This window comes from Epinephelus lanceolatus, chromosome 9, assembly GCF_041903045.1.
Source record: "Epinephelus lanceolatus isolate andai-2023 chromosome 9, ASM4190304v1, whole genome shotgun sequence".
In the NCBI taxonomy this organism is placed as follows: domain Eukaryota; kingdom Metazoa; phylum Chordata; class Actinopteri; order Perciformes; family Serranidae; genus Epinephelus; species Epinephelus lanceolatus.
Window position 1 is genome coordinate 28,252,995 of NC_135742.1, and position 21,311 is coordinate 28,274,305.

General features: G+C 43.7%; 1 protein-coding gene across 1 annotated transcript in view; it reads left to right on the forward strand.

Moving 5' to 3' along the window:
- The window catches only part of LOC117252301 (uncharacterized), a 322,225-nt gene that overhangs the window by 280,604 nt on the left and 20,310 nt on the right, over window positions 1–21,311 (forward strand). Inside the window, exon 8 of the mRNA XM_078171073.1 lies at window positions 20,092–20,129. Within this exon, the coding sequence (XP_078027199.1) occupies window positions 20,092–20,129 (38 nt within the window). The remainder of the gene's footprint in view (window positions 1–20,091; window positions 20,130–21,311) is intronic.

Here is a 21,311-nt window from a genome sequence, read left to right on the forward strand (position 1 = left end):
ATTTATATGCTCTGAATACCTTTGACTGAGATGTTAACAAAACAGTGTGCACACTGGTGCAAGTGTGTGTGTTTGTAATCATATTCTGTAAGCCCGGCAGAGCAACACATTGCTGTTTGCGTCTGCTTCTCCCTCAAGATACACGAGTGTGGTAGTGTGCCAGTAATTCCACAAGCCCTCTCCTCTCCAGCTAGACCAGGTCCAGACTAAACATGTTCCTTTGAGAAGCCTGTTTACAATGTTTATGCAGACAGACAGACAGGAAGTGGGCTAAGCGATGAGAACCTCCCCGACAGCCCCAAAGATAAATGGATGCGCTGCTAAATGAAGGAGGGAGAGGCCTCAAATGAGCCATTGCAGGGAAGCACCCGGTATGGGGTTTGAAACACTTTCCCAAGGTGATATGTGTACAAAAATAAAGTGTGTGAGTGTGTTTTTAGGTATGTCTGTTCATGTGCAAGCATGTGTCTGCCTGTGTGTGGTTCTGGGGGTAACAGGTGGGAGGTATGCCATGTCCTGGTTAACAAGAGTGTTATTGTGTTGTTCTGTCCTGCATGGCTGACCGTCAGCTGTGCGGGGTCATCCTCCTTCCCCCTTAACCCCGGAACACTAACACGCTAGCTACGCATGCCCGCACACACATACGGACTCAAGGACACACCCAATCACACACACACAAAAACAGATTCTGTTATGCATCACTTGGTGGCCTGTAATTGAATTGGGACATGATCAGTGATATTTGGTGGCCCGATGCACCCCAGTGAAGAGGCATCTGCTCTCTTTTTCCCTGCCACGGAGCTGTTCAAGGCTGCAGCCAGCGTGAGACATGGCTTGAGAGGTTCACATACGCACACACACACACACACACACACGCATACACACACACACTACCCCTCCCTGCTGCACATGTACACATAGCTTCCCTAAGTCACTCGCACACAGCACCCCGGGGCTCTCTTGCAGTTCTGTAACACTACCCAACGACAATACTCCCTCAACTGCTTGGCTGTTTACTTTCTGAAAGAGTTAAAGTCTCCCACTTAAAGGATTACCTTACGCTGCCCTGAACCCCCTGCCCTCCGTGCCCTGTGCTCTCACTTCATTACCACATACACACACTGATGTAGGCAGGCCTGCACATATATGCACATCCGCGGACATATAAATGAACACACTTTTGCACACATGTCCAATGCTGTGCTGACAACCGCACAAATGGGGGGAATGAAAAGAAACATGCTCCACTAATGCAGATGGCTTTCATCCCAGCTCTACCTCAGTCTCTTCTTCTCCCTAGTTGCAACTGACTTTTCACCAGGCCAATAAAGAGCTGTCAGAAATCACGCATCCCTCTGTTAAGTTCCTCATTAATTTAACCGAGACGCTGATTTTATTTTCCCATTGGACTCTGTCATACAGTGTGCCATTTTACATTAACTCCATGTTCTTTCACTGCCATATATCTTTTACATTAAATCCTTTTTCATGTGAAACATATGAGAACTTTCCAAAATTATTTTGTCCTGCACTGTGATCTGAAGTACTCATGCTAACTCACAAGTTCAGGATGCTTAGTCCTACCACTCCCTCTCACTCTCTCTCTCTGCACTCTGAAGTGGAGCTCAAGTGGTCTGACACTCTCCACCTTCTCTTACAAAGCACCCCCTCCTGGGCTGGGCGGGGCAATCTAAGCGCAGAGGCGGGGACGGGGAGTCGTAACTGACGGACTTGTTTACTAACAGACTAATTGTTACCCTCCCCTGTGCTGCTATTTGTAAGGCACTGTATGGCTCCCTGTATGAATCATTGTGTTCAAAGCAAAGGGTAAGAAGTGGAGTTTGAGGGAGTGTGGAGGCCAGAGGCGTGTCAAGTCACTCCTCGCTAACTCCTAGCATTTGTGTGGGTTTGTACTGGCAGGTGTGCGCTCTAAGCCACGTCCATTGACATATTCTCAGAGCCTGTTGCGTGCTAGAATGCCCTTTTGTTTTAAGAGTTTCTATCATTTATGAGCTACGTGCAAGTCTGTGTTAGCTTTTCTCTTTGTTAGGGAGTTGTTAGTGTTATCTCCACCAATAGCCTCTTGTCTCCTGGCTAAACAAAAGCCACATAAAGGTCTGGGGGATTCAGGCTCTGAGGCCATCCAGCACCCTCTTAATTATGGCTCTCATAGGGCAGGAAATGCCAGGCTTATGGGGGTATCAGGCTCAGCACTGTGGCACGGAGATGTCCGTTTTGCTCTAATCCACCTCCCTGGATAAACATTCAACAGGGATTGAGCCACTTTGCACATCTATTTGTAGCCATGCAGTGGGTACTGCATTGATACAGATGGATGAAGATACCCTCACATTTGCACTGACAAACATGTCAGTGCAAATACTGGCGTGTAATTGGATATCAAATTATGAGTTGACTTTTGCATTCCAGCACAGGTATTGTGTATTTTATTTTAAGTTTCCAATGCTATTCTTTTAGCACACACTGGCAAAAAATTATCTTACACACACTACACACATGTATCTAAGCACCAATACACACTTGCACAAAGTCACACACCTAGGCCTCCTAAATTAACATAATGTCATGCCTGCCCCTTGGAGAATGCAGTAGACAGCTGACTACTGGAGCTTATGAGAATACTCAGTTGTCAAGAGGGAAGAATTTACATGAAGGTGCCGCTTCCAGTTTATGTGCTATGCATGACCCCCACATGCCAGCCAGTGCACATGCTATGTGTATGTGTGTGATGCGGGGTTATGTTTGTGTGATTGCAGGGGTGACATGTGTACATATGCCACTTTTTAACCCATTCAACTGTGTATGAAGGTGTTTATGAGTCCTGTCTCTGTCTGTGTTTGTCTGTATGTGTCTCTGCATTATATTTGTGCATCTGTTGCATATCTCAGTTCTTTCATAGTGCCCTTTCAAGTAAGCGTGTGCGCATGTGACAAAAGGAAGACAAAAGACCTCCAAAGAAAGCCTGATCCCACAAGGACTCAGCAATCTGTTTGATGTTGCTTTTCTGACCTTGTGAGGTGTGTGAACACATAACCTGTTCAGAGTTTAGCTACAGCGGCACGAAGAAATATGGAGCTGAAACATACTTTTCACATGACAGTATGTGTCAAATAGATAAGCCATTTCGGTGTCATCTGTAGAGGTCACTGTGTGGGCTTATTTAAAACACCCCCTCGACCGCTGCCTTTCTACCTCTTTGTACTGGCCAGAATGACATCTTAAATATTAATGCTTGCCAATTTATAAAAGAAAACATAAAGGCAAAACCTGGAAAATATCTGTACATGTTTGCTTTTGACATTTTTTTTAATGTCTGTTCAGGAGTTAAATTAATGCATCTCATGATCCAGCGGGGCTTGGAATTGATTCAACTGGCCAATTCAGTTATTGCAACATAGTTATGAAACTAAATCTCAGGCCAAAAGCTGAAAACAAACACATTTACTGTCAGTATTTTTTTTTAAAGAACAGCCCTAATCCATGGTAGCAAAAAATATCCCCAAAGGCCACACTGTCACAGGCGGCATGTTTTGTTCCAGGGTCACTCATTTTCCAGGAGGTGTGTGAAATAGCACTGACCCTACAAAACCCCTGGCACTGAAGTATGGCATGTCACAGGCCAGCCCTATAACATGGAACGCTCGCTCACACACACACACACACACACACACACACACACACACACACGCACACAGCATATCAACAGGTGGCTTGTGTGGATGGTGCACATGATGTGCGTGAGTCACATTCTCAGATACACCGCTACTAATGTAGAAGTCCTGAAACACATCAAGAATAGGAGCAAAACATGTTTAAATTGAATCTATAAGATATTTGTTGTAAATATGGGGCATATGAATAGCAAAACTACATTGCTTAGCAACATTGTTCATAAACTGTATTTGCTCTCTATAATTCGGTTATTTCCTGGAGCATCACTTTTTCCCTATATCAACCAGATAAAAGAGGCTGGTAAACTCAAAACATCTTTCCCAGCTGAATTTGACAACGGTTCAAACAGTTTATCCAAGTTTATCCAAAACAGAACCTTGCACAGACACAAGCGCAGTGCTTTAGAGTAGAGGATGTGGAGGATGGTTGAAGGTTTTCATCTGTTGTCACAACAAGGTCATAATGTTTACATGATGCAATGGCCTTCCACAAATAATGAGATTGGGATTGGGATTTTGAGAAGCTCCCTTTTTGCAAGTTTTTGCTTTATTTCATCCATTGCTGACCGTTAGCCCATCAGGCTAAAGCAATGTTGGCTACATTGTCTCTTGTCCTGATTCCCAGTAGGCATTGCATATCTACTTGCAACACAGAACACAAATTGACATTGACAGAATGAGAGTAAGAAACAGAGAGAATTTTCCTATTGAGTTACATTTGAAAGTAATCCAGCCTGACCCAGAGCCAAGCCTGAGCCTACCAAAAATGACCCAAACTCGAGCCTGAACCTGTTCGTCTCTGATTTCATTTCTGTTGAATTTACAAACGTGTCAGCACCATAATCCACGTTATCATTTAGTATTAGTATTAGTATACGAAAAACCAAACTGGTTTGGTGCAGCTTCTGCAGTGATGCGGGCGCTGCACTGGTCCATCTTGGTGAAGAGGGAGCTAAGCCGGAAGGCGAAGCTTTCAAATTACTGGCCCATCTACGTCTCAACCATCACCTATTGTCATGAGCTCCGGGTAGTGACCGAACGAGAGATTGCAGATACAAGTGGCCATAATGAGGGCTCAGCCTTCGAGATACAGTGAAGAGCTCAGACATCTGGAGGGAGCTTGGAGTAGAGCTGCTGTTCTTTCGCATCGAAAGGGGTCAGTCGAGGTGGTTCAGGCATCTGATCAGGATGCCTCCTGGGCTCCTTCCGTTGGAAGTGTTCCGGGCACGTCCCACTGGCAGGAGGCCCCGGGGCAGACCCAGAACACGCTGGAGGGATTACATATCTCATCTGGCCTGGGAAAGCTTTGGTGTCCCCCAGGAGGACATGCTGGAAAGCGTTGCTGGGAGAGGGAGGTCTGGGGTGCTTTGCTTGGCCTGCTGCCCCCACGACCCGACCTTGGAGGGGCGGATAACAGTGGATGGATGGATACATTAGTATACAATTGACTTGTGGACTTTTTTTTGGCCGGTAACCCATTTTTTCGGTCAACCAATTCTTTTTTTTTTTTTTTTTAAGATATTTGTGGGGCATTTTTAGCCTTTATTTGATAGGACAGACAAGTGTAAAAGGAGGAGAGAGAGAGAGGGAGTGACATGCAGCAAAGGGCCACAGGCTGGAGTCGAACCCGGACCGCTGCAGCAACAGCCTTGTATATGGGGTGCCTTCTCTACCACTAAGCCACCAACGCCCCGGTCAACCAATTTTTGTGATTTCTTCTGTTAATTAAGTAATAAAGCAAAGACGTTTGTATATATTTCCATGGATTTTACAAGCATCAATACATCAGTTGGAGAAATCTTACTTAACCTCATCTTCTCATCAGCAGATCCTCTTTGGGGATCTGACCCTAAGGTTGTCCCAGAGGACAATTTGGCAAGTTTCATAGATAAGTTTAATCACCTTTTGTAACTGATGAGTCAGTCGTCACGCAAGAGCAACCCTCCCATTCCCCGCAGCCACCTCAGTTGTACCCAATGACTCAACTTCCCACCTCACTCTGTGTCTCTCACCCTTGCTTCACCCAACTTTCTCAACCGTGCCTCCCTTCAGACACCAGGCCATTTCCGTTCTCTTCCCCACTCAACAAATATGTTCTTTGGAGCCCTTCCCAGAATACTTTGGCATGTACCCATGCCCACTCCCAATCTGCTCCTTTGCTTGACACAGATCCAGAGGACAGCAAGGGGGCAGTGAAGGTGGCGGGGGGTACACCCATATAGTAACTGTGCAGTCATGGTGCAACAAACCCTCAAGAAAGAAAAAGAGATGAGGAAGGAGAAAAAAGAAGGGGGGGGGGAGAGAGAGACTTACCACATGCCCTCTTCTGTGTAACATGGCATTAATGTTTGGACATGGTTTATTCTCTGTGGAAAGGCTGCTTAAAGTGAGCCCCTGCCTAAAAATATCCATTCTTGGTCCCTTTGATGGAAACTGTGACTCTGCCTAACCACCGCTGTGAAGTTATGAACAAGTGATGAGAGGCTGGACGAGAGAGAGATGAGAGAAAGATGGGAAGGGGCGAAAGAGGAATGGGAGAAATGGGAAGAGGGTGAGAGAGGGATGAGAGACAGATGGGTGGGGGAGGTAGCAGTGTTGTGGGGGGTGAGACAGGGAGGGAGGGAGTAATGGGGTGAAGATGGGACATCATGGGTCAGCATGTGACTCATCTTTGGTCTTTCTCTCAAGAACCCACAAACAGTGATGTTCTCAAATGGAAATGCATTGTAGTCAGGGGACATTTTGTCTGAGGGTTTAAACAAAAACATGTTGCACCCCATGCTCTAACAAAAGACATGAGTTTTAAAAAGCTACAGAGTTTTTGTATCCCTTCAAAATACTCTACATATCCCAATGCCCTCCAAATATGCTGTTTCAGTGCAGTTTATTGCAAAGAATGACTCAATACAGGGACCATTGTTTCTTTTCACCTGTGCACATCTGCAGAATCTTTTAGGTGTCTTCACTGTCCCTCAATTACCAAACAAGTAGCTAGCATTTTTTCTAATTAGAAGTATGCTCTATAGTGCTATCAATACCTTCCGAGCAAACCCCTCCTTCTGTAGCCCCCACTGCATACTTTCATCCCTCTCACAGTTCGTCAAACCCCTGTTTGTCCTCTCATCCTCTCTCACACACACCACTTCAGAACTGCTTTCTAAGGCTTGAGCAATCTCCCGGTAATGGTGTTTTTAAGTGGCCTGTTTGCATAGAGGGTCTATGGAGAGAGAGCCTGTGATAGAGCCAGTGACTAAGTGGGGCTTGTTACAGTGACTGAGCTCATATTCAGAGCCCAGTCATCCACTGGGGGACAGGCTGCTACTGTAGTCTGGCTGTGGTCTCCAAGCTATCACCAGCCAACACAGTTTTAGCAGTCTACTGTAATGCGACACTTGGGGATTTTTCAAAGCGTGACGGCTATGTAGCTTACTTGTACCATGTGTACTATATGCAGCAGTTAATGCCTTTTATATGTATGTCTGCATTTCCACATGTGTGTGTGCATTTCTGTGGGATGTGTGTGAGTAACAGCGCTTGTATTTGTGTCAGCACGTTGTGTTCACACAGTTGCGGATGCATAGTAAACATCCTTTCTCTGATTTGATTGTTACCACAATAAGTCCATGTGAGTGCCCCCTAAAGAATTACTAGTCCACTCCCTTCATCTCTGCTTTAGATTTCATTTTATGGTTTCTTTCAAATTTTCAGCAAAGTTATTTGCTTTTACTTGGCCATTGATAAAAGCTACATTAAAGCAGAGTGACTTTGATGCAGGGGAGAGGAACCTTTGGCAATGAGCCTTGATGAGACAGCCAGCCGGCCAGCCAGCCAGCCAGGTTTTCATTAGATGAATGCTGTGTGGGACTCAAGCCAGATAAGATGGGCGCCAACATACTGGAGCCAACCAATATAGTTATAGCAAGGTGCTCTCTATTTCACTTCCTCTACGTCACTGTCTGTCTTTGTGGAAGTCGCTGTCTGTCTCTCCATCTCCATCTCTCTCTGTATAACCTAAGAGAGAGTAAGGCTAGCCCGAACAGCTTCCATGCCCTTTGCAAATCAACACACCCAGAGCGGTGATTTCCATAAAGATGTCCTGGCCCAGCTTTGCTTAAGAATAGGTCGACTGAAATAGGTAGCTTAGTGGTAAATGTCAGAGAGAGATCCAAGAGGCAGAGAGACACAGAGAGAGACAGAATGTGAGAGGAGAGTAAAAAGAGAAGAAAGGTGCGAAGACATGGCATGCAGAAATATGAAAAATTCAAAGGTTTGTGGCTAAATTGCAGCTGTTGACACAACCATATGATTTGTAGTACACACTTGCAACAGCTATCCTTGAACCAGTTTTTTTTTTTAGATATTTGCAACACAGTGGGCGTCTTACTGTCCTCATTTCATAATTAGTGAGCCAGTCAGGGGTTCAATTTATGTAAGAGCCAATGTCAGGTGTCATTAAACATAACAAGAAGATGCAGTATACACAGAATACATGAATCTGTACTTGTTACAAGATCTAACATACAAAATATTGAGCCAACTGGTACATCAAACATCATAAATGTAGTTTAAACAGAGTCAGGCTTCCAAGAATTTCTGAGACATGCGTTGTGCATCAGCCAAGGTCAGTGGACAGACTGTATGAAGGGCAGCTGTGTTATTCCAGGGCCAGACTTTTGCTGCTAGTCACCACTTTGCCCCCAGACCATGTAGGATGCCCTGGATTCCCACAGATAATAATAGCTACAGAGAGATGTGTTGGAGAGTAGAGCTGGGGCACGACTTTTCCCCTCCGTCTGGTGACCATGCGCCATTTAAAATGACATCTTGACACTGTACAGAGCTGCTATGTTGCAGCAACATCATTTTAAGTAGATTAAAAAACATTAAACATGATATTTGCAGTGGATTCATGTGTGACAGAAAGTTGTAATTGTCTTTTGGCATCACAGGGCAGAAGTAAATGAATCCCCCTGTGTTTCTTTTTTAATCTGTCACAAATACTGTGATGAAAAATCCATGAAATCTTCATTGTTAGTGAATGAAATATTGATTGACAGTGCTGACATAATAGTGCAAGGACATGAAATTTAAAAAAAAGTGTAATTTACAGGTTAGATTTCTGACTGCCTATTAGGCTCCTCTCAGACATCTCCCTGTTGTGTTCAGCTATTTCGGATCTTGCATTCCTTTGCCAGGGCCCCTTGTCCTTTACTTGTCAAAGACATGACCCCGAGATCTGAATGACCCATAGTATCCACTCACCCTTGTGTTTTATACCTATGCAGTGTGTATGTATGCACACATTTAGAGTATGTGTGCAAGCTGTTGATTGCAGGAATGTTTACATGTGTGCTTATAGATTCCTTTGAGTTTACAGGTGTGATGAACAGTTTGACTTTTGATCTTTATTGTACTGAATGTTGAGTGGGCCTGTTTGTGTGTATCTGTGTATTTATCCATGGCATGACAAATCCCCTCACTGATTGTTTTAACTTCTGAGAGCCTGTGTGCATGCGTGCGTCTGTGTGTGCGCGCGCGCGATGCGACAGATAGCTGATATCTATCGGGGCGTTAAGCTGATTAGTGTGAACTGTGGCCAGGTTCATTTGCATACGTTTCTTATCTCATTAGATTGGTATCAGCCTCTGTCACCATGCAAGGCCTCGACCGGGATGTCTTCGTACCTCGCTCTGTAAGCACACGCTCACACACACACAAACACAATCACCCTTGATGCCCCTGGCTAACAACAACACTAATGTGTAACACGGGGAAGTGCAGGCTCCTCATCTCCCCTTGTCACCAGCACTACTACACCGCTGTCACGGCAACACATCACGTCTTCTCCTCGGGCTTTCCGTGTCCCTGGTCTTATCAAGGTCATTAACTCGCATCTCTTACTGCCATCGCTACACTGTCATCCTTTTTTTCTCTTTTTCCCTTGTTTATCTTTAATTCTTTATTTATTTTTTAGGTAAAATACTGTCTGTCTGTGTCATTTCAGAGGAAGTTCAACTCTACTGGCGTCAGTTTGCGTTTGTGGGACATTTCAAGGATGGGGTGCTCAATACAAAGGAATTTTGTGTAGTAAATAGAGAGGAGATGTGTGCCAAAGTGTGCTTCAAAGATGTATCAAGACTATTCTAAGTGGATTATTGAATTGCAGAATGAATCCAATCAAATTCGATTCAGATCATTCCAAATAATGATTGCTTTCAGAGGGGACATAAAATAAAGTCTGACTTTATTTAGTTCGACATCTCACTCATTAGCTTCACATGTGGCAGCTGGTCTGTAGGGACCAAAAGAGACTGTATCATTTACTTTCCCATAATTCCACTTCCACTCTTGCCCTTGTTTTGGAAAACAGACATGTTAATCTTGTCTATTGAACCCCAATGGACATTTATAGAAGAATTAACATGCTGACCATGAGACCATTAGACTATCAGGAACTAGTGCATCAGGATGACCCTTGATTTATGAGTGCTGCACTCTTGACATGTTTATTGACAAATAAAACAACACATCTGTGTGTTTGACATAGAGCAAATCTGTAATTTGTCTTCTTTTGACATGAGCAAGAATAACACAGCAACTATTTTTGGTGAGATTAATAGTTTCCCATTTCAACATGAAATGTTTTGCCTTTAGCTCGTGCTACAGCGGCAGCCGTGTTGCACTGAATCACTTGAAGAAAGTTCGGGAGCAGCTTTCACCAGCTACCACTTGTGTGGTTTTGTCAGGTGGTGCTGATGTTTAAAGATGCATCTCACACTGCTTCTAGATAACTTTTTATTTACTATCATGCCTTCCATACCAAGGGCAGCATTAACACTTTGTTTTATGAGTTCTGTCAATGCCGCCACGCCTGTGGACAAACCAGTGCGTTGTTCTCATTTATCTATCAAGTGCCTGGCCACCATGAGTGAGCGGCCTGCACCGAGCGCTTGTTTCAGCACTGCTCGGTTATCTCCTGTACATATTTCCAATTTTAGGCTGGGCCACGGATACTGATGGAGACATACTTTATATCATTGCCTGGGCAGCCAGTGGAGACAAAGAGGTCACATTCATTTTAGGTCAGAGCCAATTTTGTGGGCTACAGTGTGCTGAGGTCAGCATATGTCGTGCTACAGAAATTTTAGCATAGCTATATTCATAAACCAGGCAAGACTGAAGCAGTCTGTGATGAACTGAAGGAGAACTTAGTAGAGGTCAAGGCATTCTCCCCAATACCCAATGCCTTTAAAGTGTTCTCCAACATTCAAGGAACAGAGTATAGGGTTTAGTGGCATCTAAGTGAGGATTGCAGATGGCAACCAGCTGAAAGTTCTACCATGTGCCAAGCGTGAACTCCTGGTTAGGATTCCTTCAGTGTTCACTGGTCAGGAGATTTTTTCCAGGAACAGAGTTGTCCACAGAATTCTCCTCCTCTCCAAATCAAATAGACCTGTGATTTAAACTGGTAAAAACATTGAAAAAAGCAATTTCACATTAAAAAAATCAATGTTTTTCCAACATTGTTCCTCTGCTAATTACAGTCACCGATGCAAAACCACAAATGGCTCTATCTAGTGCCAGTGTTGGGTGTGTCCATTCAGGGCTACTGTAGAAAGATAGCAGTGCTCTGTGGACAAGAGTTTGCTCCCTGTGTAGATATAAATGGCTTGTTTTAAGGTAACAAAAGCATGACAATTCTTATTTTGAGGTAATTATACACTAAAGAAAACATACTTATTATATGATACTCCATTTCTGCGAATATAACCCCCTAAATCCTACACAGTGGACCTTTAAAGTAGACCAAAACATTCCTTTTTTGCTGCTATTCTTACTTTACTGGTCAACTGTTGGTCTTAATTGTTATGCGATTAATTATTATTTTATTCTTACTTTTTAGTGGTTTTAACATCTTATTAATTCTTACTGGTTCATTGTTGATCTTAATTATTTTAATTTTATTCCTACTTCTTTGCATGTATTATTTATGTGTCTGTTTTAGCTGTGTTTACTTATGTCTAATGTTTCATCTTTACACTATCCACATAGTGTTTGTGGCTGCAACTTCCGTGATAGCTCACACCTTGTGCAGCACATTGTGCTTCCACCTAGAATGAGATGTGCTATATAAATAAAGTTTTGCTTGCTTGGTATAAACAATTGATACAAAAGAGAGTGAAAATAGCTTATCACTGTCTTCAGTCAAACAGTACACATCTGTGTAGCATTTCAAATGGTTAGTGACAAGTTTAGGCACGTACACCTTGAGGATGGGGAGAAAAGAAAATGAGATAAGAGTATTAGTGGGGGAGCCGAATAGTTAATTGGCTTAAAGCAGTTTTCACAATAACCATAGTATTCTCATATTCTCTCCCCAAGTGTTGCTAATCAGTTTCATGTCATTGTTTGCACCAGGATTTGTGTGAACAATAAAGTGAGCATAGGATCGAATAGAGTGTGAATACTGTTGGCATTGTCTAATTATTAGAGCCATATTTCTCTTTATTTGCAGCCACCATGTCTGCTAGCAGAACAATCTGTTGTCAAGCTAATTTATTTTGCAGTCTGATGAACTTAAAACAACATAATCATCACAAACCTGACCTTAACCCTGTGATGGTGAAGGTGCTCTAAGGTCTCCTGCCCTATACTGGGATGAAACCAAACTCAGCAACAAGCAGAACTCTGCATAAGGTCAGTACAGTGCAGACATTACTGAAGGGAACATCGTTTTAGACCATGAAACTCAAAACGGTGTCACACAGCTGGGGTTCAATGTGCTACACATAAACCATGTCCTCGCAACATCACGAGTTTGAATCTGGAGCCTGTGAAGTGTCATCTCCTTTGCTCTGCACACAGTGTGACAAAACAGAACCAGCTTTAAAAATTTAATCTACACAGTGTCATGTATCGCTTTGAGACTTTGAGTCAGATTTTTATATGGCACATTAATGTTGCACAGCAATATTACAAAGGTGGGTGTAAAGGAAGTTGTGGGGAAGTTTTGTGGTCATTATATTTTGTTCTGAATTATACCTCTAATTACCTTTAATTTATAAAGTACCACCATGGAGCTATGGAGAGTACAGTATTAAAGTACACTTTAATTTGCCCACTTCAAGATTATGATTATGACATTGTGGTTTGTGTTGTGATTTACCACCAGCTACCAAAAAACTGCCCCATTTCATTGTTTGCTTTGTTTCTGTTATTTCAACCTTCAACTTTTATTCGCTTTATTTTACAGAGTTTTATAAAGTAACCACAAGAAGATGAATTGTTCTCCCGCAGTCATGTCACTTCTACTATGATGGAAGTTTATCCTTGACCTCTCCAAAGTAAAAAGAAATGCCCAGATTTTGACACAAGAGAGTCCCACAGTTTACCTTTTAGTGATTTTTTTTGTACTGTTACATGTACCTCCTTAGCGATGAAAGGAGTACATGTACATGCCTGCAGGTTAACTGTTAGTAGGAGTTAGTGGGGAAAAGAGAGCTGCAGAGACAGCCCCTCACATCTCTGTTCCCTTCAAGAGGCTAATGCTTTATTTATAACACTGCACCCCCCAGGTGCACACCTCAGGTCCCTGCACAGCCCATTCTCTTCCCCACAGGTATACTCTGCGCCTCTGCCTCGTACTGCGCTACCTAGCGCACCTTCACATGCCTTTCCTTTCAACATCCCACTCCTGCAGCTGCATAAGAGGAGGAAGTTGAGGAGATAGATACAAAGACTTGGTGTGACGCACATACAATCTGCAGACTGAAGCGGTTTCACAGCCGTGGTCTCCGATGTCTCGCTGCAGTTCTCTCGTGTGTTGGAGAGAAAGAAGTGAATCCCCTATCCTCCAGCCCTGCTCACTCCCACCGAGCCGTGGAAGACGCCACAGAGGAGAAAGACGGAGCGAGAGATGGAGAAAAAGAAATGTGGAGGAACACTAAAGGAATGGAGAAGTAGAATCGAAGGGGAAGGGAATGGAGAAGACAAAGACGTGGGAGGGGGGGTGAGAGGAGAAAGGAGAGATTGAAGAAAGCATGATAAAGAGGGAAAGAAATAGTGTCTCGCTCTTTTTAAACTTGGAGATGCTCAATCCCTTCTTCTCATTCCAACCTGCATTTCTGGGTCACTAGAGACATTTAAACTGCACTTATAATTAACAGCTATTTTTAAACAGGGAGGGAGAAGTGGAGCGGTGGCGAGGTACAAAAGCATTAAAATTGCCCCAGATTCGCTATTGAATAGGACACATCAAGGCAATATGCTGGCAGATCAAAGTGAGCGAGGAGAAAGGAGACAGGGCCGATCAGTGGGGATAAATTGTTCCCTTTATAATGGCATAAGAATAGACCTCTTTGCAGCTGAAACAATTTAATAACTGCATTCATTACCTCTGTCCAGGCTGTCTGTCTGTCTGCTGCACAATGTGCAACCGCCTTTGCCATGCGCTACCTCTCTTTGTCTCTCTTTCCCTCTTCCTCTTTGTCTTCCAAACTTATCACCTCATCCCTTTTCTTTCTTTACATCCTCCAGTCCTCGTTTTGTCTCCTCCTCCCTCCATCCGCCCTCCACCCAGTCTAGCATCCTCAACCTTTTCTCCAGCCCCCTTGTCCCCGCCGTCTTGCCTCTGCTCCTGCATGCTCCAGCAGTAGCTACAGCAGCAGAGGTTCCACTGAGCCAATGTGCTGCAGGCCCCACAATGAAGATGTGCAATGTCTGACACTCTTGGAATGAGAGCCCTAATAGAAGGGGAAGCGGTTATCACAGAGCTCCCCCAGGACCAGCCTCTGTGTGCCTGACGCTAATTATGGCGCATGCAAATGAATGTGCTGCATTAAAGTCAGGAGGACTGCCTGACTCTGTGTGCGGAGGGGTTGTGTGTCAGTGTGTGCATGTGGTTGTGTTTTGTGTGTGCGTGTGTGCACAGGCTGTTCACAGTGCGAGTATGTGAGCTTGTTTGGATACGTAAAGGGGGGTGTGTGTGCATGTGTGTGTGCATGTGCGTGCGTGCATGCATGTCTCTGCACAGCAGGAGAAAACCACCAGGCCAATCCCCTTTTACCTTTTAACACCCGCAATGGTTTAGATACTTACACCGATTCATTCTTTATTCTTTTATTCATTAGTATAGACTCAAGGAGTAGGCCATGCATCAAGGATTAGGATAAAGAAACAGGCAATAACACAACCCCTTTCTCTCTCTCGCTCCCTCTCTTGCTCTTTCTCCATTGCTCTCTTTCTCTCTTTCTCATGCACAAATGTGAGGATGAGCAGAGAAGATCTCGCAGGAGGATTCCTATAAATACATCTCTCTCACATTCACAAGCAACCTCTCCAAGAGGGCGTCTTTATTAAAACCATTTTGTCTTCTCTTGTGCCCTTTGTATGCCTCTGTGTGTGTGTGTGTGTGTGTGTGTGTGTGTGTGTGTGTGTGTGTGTACACGCACATACGTGTGAGCCCATGTGGTTTTGCATTTGTGCATGTGCGCACATGCCCATATGTGCATATCAGCATATATTTGTGAGTGTGTTTATGTGTGCACATTGTGTTTGTATGTGTTTATTTGCCAGAGTTTGTACACATTTAATTGTATTTTCCTGTTTCAGTATGTGTTTACGCCGGCACCCTTTATGTGACAACCCCTATCTGTTTTCCCGTCGTCTTTTTGTGTGTGTGTGCATTTATATGTGTGTGTATGTGTGTGCCTGCGTGTTTGTGTAGTCTATATGTTGGCCATCTTATCTCCCCATTAGCCTCTTGTGCCCTGACCAGTATTCCCTCTCTCCCCTTCCTGCTTTCTCTAATGGGTAATTTAGCCATGCTTGCCTGACATCTAGCCTATTCCTTGTTTAGTTGCCATGGCTACGCAGGCCTATGGATTGCTCCCTTGCTCCCCTGGCCTTGCTGTGGATGCTATAGATGTCTCAACTATTAGAGGGCAGAACTGCTTAACACAGAGCACACACATCCCCTCACACATGCACACACCGTGTGGACTACACAGACAATTAAGCACCCTGGCATGAATATAGATTAATCTCTTTGCAGAATAGAATCTCTGACTCAGATAATCGTGAAGGTGATAGCATTTTGAGGACAGGTTAACAACATAGTAAATGCAGGTTTTATGTTTTTGTTGTTTCATCATTTGACCAGAACAATCCTCTCAGTTAGAAGCTCAAGATATAATAAGTGATTAGATTTTTTATGAAATAATCAGACACAGTGGAAGAAATCATGTCTGTTAATAGCAGGTCATGTTTTACACCTCGGTTAACCACATTGTACTGGCCCAAGCATAATTGTTCTGCAAGATAATAAGAGAATATTATAAATTTCAGTGGTCTCTTTTGATTTTTCTTTATTGTCCTCTTAGGTAACTGTTACTATTATAGTTTTTTTTACTGTGCCTTATTTATTTATTTTTTTATAAAGTTTTCTTTATTTCCCTGTTATAACAGATCTGGGATGGCTGGAGGCAGCTTCCTGCTGACAGATAAAGCCCTTTTGTACGTCCTAAAAAGAAATCAGAACTCCAATCCTCAACCCAGACACCTACAGAGGCCAAGCTAGATGAGTCAGTGTAGAAGCATAAGTGTGTGCTCACTGTGTGTGTGTGTACGTGTGTGCAAAGATTTGTGTGGTATTGATTTGTGTTTTCATTTTCTTAGTGGAATATTTTAAATGCATTTGAAAAGTTTGCACTCCTCTGCCTCACAAGAAACTTATCGTACCCTGTCATCAGTTTTGTAAGGTCATCGTATTAGTTGCGGTGCCATATGCTCGAGCTGCTTTCTACAAAAGTTACACAACAGTAGCACATGGAGGAATGGGGGTTGCGGGTGGGCAGGGAAAACAGTAGATCTGGATTTGGTCTCTCTTCCTCATGTATTTTGCAGGACTTGCAAGTTGGAGGTGGAGGGTTGTAGCGAGGGGCTTCAGGGTCAAAACAAACAAACGTGCTTGAAGTTTCATGCTTTTGCAGAAGATATTGTTGTCTTTGAAGTCTTCACTATCGAGAGCAAAGGAGAGAGGGAGAGGCAAACGGGTATAGAGAGAGTTAGGATAGGGAGAGCAGCGAGGGAAGGAGAACGAGTTATAGAAGTGTGAAGCCCTTGAGTTGAAACTGTGCCTGCCTGGGCCTACAGAGAGCAGATGACAGTAGCTTTGGTTTCTTTTGCGGAGCTCACAGTACTTTTGCCTTACATAACCCCTCCCATTGTGCTTTTTCAATTATTTGGGGAGAAATCTTAAGTATGCACTTTAAAAGTTAATGCTTTCATGTGTTCTGAAGTAGGGGGAAGAGAGGGGGCGCCTCACAGATCACACATAAAGGAGACGGCTCTGACAAGTTTTCAGAATATCGACAATTATAATATTCTATAAGGTATATCAGCGGAGTTTAACTGTGTGCAGCAGTGTTTTGGGAAAGAGACTGAGGAGATAGACGTGGAGAGAAACATATAGCATTGTAAGAGCAGATACAAGCAGTGCATACTCAGACATTCTTATTTTTTACCCCTCCCCCCATCCCAGATTCCCCTTAAGGTGCCCCTTACCCCCCTTCTCCCCTCTCTTGCTTCTCTGTGAGGTTAAAGCGCACCTTCCCACTAAAGGGCTCTGGGGTCACGCATCTGCATGTGAAATGTGAACCCGCTGACATTCCAGGGCAGCCCTAAGCCGTGCAGTCCTTTTGTTCACTAGGGTGCCAGTGTCAGGCCTAACAAGCCCAGCAAGGGTCTCTGAGAGAGAAGAGAAAGACAGGGAGAGAGGGTGGTGTGTTATTGATGCCCTATGCAACCATCCATTTTCACAAATGCCAAAGTAGGAGAAAAGAAAAGTTTCGTTGCTGGAAATGGTAACAAGCACTTTCTTACCGAGCAACCCCCCGAATTTTACCATGGGCTGGCTGTGACATTAAATGATGTTGCTTTGGGTATGTTAGAATGGTAACATACGGAGGGGTGAGGGGGTCTATATATTGAATAAGGTCATGGCAACCATGAAAAAACAGTCAGGTTTCCTTGACAACAGGGCAGACGTTAGTGACTGCGAGAACAGAGTTGGCACCAGATTTGTTTGTATTCAACTTGGTCTAAGGAAGGAAACTAAATTTATAATCTTGTATGCCGTTACCAAAGTGGTTTGCCCTCTGATTTTTGAATCCTCAAAACTTGATCAAACCTGGTGTGTTTAACCTATAACAGAGGGCTTTCAGGCAGACCTCAGTGGACATGCAAGCTCTTTTAAATCAGGCAGCACACAGAGGTGCTATGGCAGGGCTGGGGTCCTTTCAGCCTCTGAATTAAGTTCTGAGGCACAAAGGGCAGCTATTCACCAGGCAGTGATGGACTTCACACTAGCCTTTATGTCCTCACTGGCAGGCAGAGAGAGAGGGAGACAGAGGGAGAGAGAAGTTGCGAGGAATAAGTGGAAAACAGAGTGATTGCTCAGGATGTGGTGGTATGGATTAATCAACATTTAAGAGCAGGAAGTATTAATTAAGTTGATGCACACAGGTGTTCTTAGACATGCTTTTATTGTTTTGTGGGTGATAGTATTTTGCCTTTATTCCAAAAAAGACTACTGACTAAGATGTTTACATGGCTAATGAAAATGAATATTCCACCAATATTGCCATGTACATGCAGCCATGCATGCTCACATTAACATTAAGTACCAATATGAAGTAATAACTGCTTCATAAGTACTTAAAGTCTTTCAGAATATTTAAAAGTAGGTGTGTACCTCTTTCTGACCAGATATATGGGCTTGCAAACTGTTGGCTAATGTTAGCTGGTTTGTGTACAACACACAGAGTTGACCGTAAACAGACAAGAGGCCGTGTGTCGCAAACTGCGGTAAAAACCCCAATTGAGACACATATTTTGAATGCCCTGTATATATATCCAAAGAAACCCGAATAATATCAGCATATTCCACACGTCTTAATCGGAAAATGCTACATTCAGAATAAGGTCTAATGCAGAATATCCAAACATGCTGTTTACATGACCTGTATCAAATACGAAATATTGTCATATTCAGAATAATAGTGAAGTATTAGTGGTCATATAAATGTAATATATAATGTAGTATTGCATGTAATGGCTGACTGAAAAACGTAAGCACTAGACAGACTATTATTCAACAGGTGTCAGTATGTCAGCAGGTGTTCCAAAGCATACTGTAGAAAAACTCATCTCCGAGCAGTAAGAAAAATATGACTAACATGTCTGAAGTGTCCACAACAAAAATCTGCATTCATCTGCTTCGGGGAATTCATGTTAAAAGATGTAGCATGAAGGATTTTCCTTGTTCTGATATAATCCCTTTCAGTCATCACTTCTTTTCTTCTTGTTTTCTCCTTTGGGATGTTTATGACTGTGTACCCCAACAGCGCTCAGGCAAGGTTGGGGCTTTTTTCAAAGGGAGTGACAAGGTGCCAGACCATAAGCGGCAGAAATCCAAGAGACACAGCGCTGAAATACACAAACATGGCGTGGCAAAACGCAAAACGAGGGTCGATCTATTGTTGGCTTTTGCTTTCAATGGCAAGCTGACAATCCTGCACAGCATACTTTTAGGTTTATAAACCCGATAAGGTTCTGTTACCTGTTGATATGACACTTGACACTTTTGAGGATTTAACCGTCTTAATGCTGATATAGGTCTTAAAGAAATGCATCGCCCCTTGTGAGGTATTAATGAGTCCAAACGTCCATACATGCTCTTGCCAAATGTCTCAGAGGTCACACCCACACACTTACACACACATATGATATGACACAAACATGCACAGCCGTTTTTCATCGTACACTTTTACTTACTCTAACATATTGTAAGCGGGGCCTTACACTCTCATCCCACATTCCTTCCCCTGGGGATCCCGGTGCTGTGTGAGTGATTCAGTTAGCGCTACTGCATTAGAGCTGTCCATCCATCCGGTCTGCTTTTCCAAACACATCCATCCCAGTCCTAGTTAAAACACTGGGGGATCTCCTCCACTCCACCTCCACCCCCCCCAAAGTCTTTTATGATGTCCATAAAATGGAAGAGTGCAGCTTTACTTGAACTAATAATATCTGAGCTTACAGGGCCGTGATTGATGATCTTTAAAGCCAGCCCGATCGGTCTCATCTTTCTTCAGATTTTTATCACTGACTTGTTTGCAGTCATGTGCAATCACAGGCACCAGGAGAGGTAACAAGTGCTTGATGTATGATGCTTGAGCCACTTTTGTCAGCTGCGCATTTCCCTTCTCTCCCTCCACTTTTGTTTTTTCTTTCTTTTTCTTTTCTATTTTAACCCCAGGCTTCTATTTGTTGCCTCTTGAATTGTTTGCAGACTGTTGGTTTTACTGTGTTCTCTCTCTTTCTTTCTTTTTTTTTTCAGATGGTGGGAATGTCTTCTCCTGGGGGATGGGGCAAGAGGTGAGCCAAACATTTTTCCACTTTTGGCCCTGCCAGGAGAGGCAGACTTAGAACAACACTGGACTCCAGGCTTTTTCATATCACACAAGTGTTCTCTCTCTTTCTATGTTTCACTCTCTCTCACACACACACACACAACATCTTCCATTTTTGAGATATTTTGAGATTTTTTTTTTTTTTTCTGGAGCGGAGATTAAAAGGTTTTGGGGGGGAGATCTGTGTCCGAGCCCTCCCTTCGAGCACTTAATATCCTTCATGGTGTGCCAAGAACGCACATCTTTTTAAATTCTATAAATCACCTTTATGGGATCTGCTGTTTGTCCATTTCAACTCCTCTGCTTCACATGGACAGAGCAGGAAATCCTCTTTGTGGAATCTACTGTAGTTTATATGTGCATACCCCTTTGGATGTGCACAGCCAAAAGAATGTGCATATGAGGCTGTGTGTGTGTGTGTGTTTGTTGGCCCTGTTCTGTCTCTCCTCCTCTGTTAGATAAAGAATCCCACCTGTCACCGAGGATTGTTCTGGCCTTTCATTTAAGATGCTCTTTAAAGAGCCGCATCATTACACAGCCCTCAGACAGAGCCCGGAGAGTGTAAAACCTAGGCCCACCTCAATCCCTCTGTTCCCCTCTCTCTCTTTTTCCTCCAGGCTTTGGTGTTTATCTGCGAGGTTGTCTGAAACCACGGCCAAAATGTGATCACTTTTACAACATGACAGTGGCGATGACGCTTTGCCAGGACAGTGAAACAAACATGTAGGTGAAGGTTAGAGAGACAGGGGGAGCAATGAAAATGTTAGACATCAGTTGTTATGAGCTTTGACGTGGCCTTGGCTTCCACACTGCGCTCTCACATTGCAGGGTGGCTTGTTGTCTAACTAGACTCATTGGATTTTCATAGGCGCTCTTGCATCTATATAACTCTATGTTAGTCTCCGCAAGGGCACAGTCTCTTTCTCTCTCTCTCCCCTCATCATGTTCTCCCTTTCCCCTCTTCCTCCATCTCTCCTATCTTCCTGCCCTCTCTCTCTCCTCTGTCTTGGAGCCGTTCTGATGATTGATTGTTTCTCTGTGCAGTCTGACAGGATGTAGCACACTCTCGGCCCCAGGGGCCCCAAGCAGACTGCACCACCTGATTAAGACTCCTCCTGTAATCAGCCGCACAGTGCCACACCGAAAC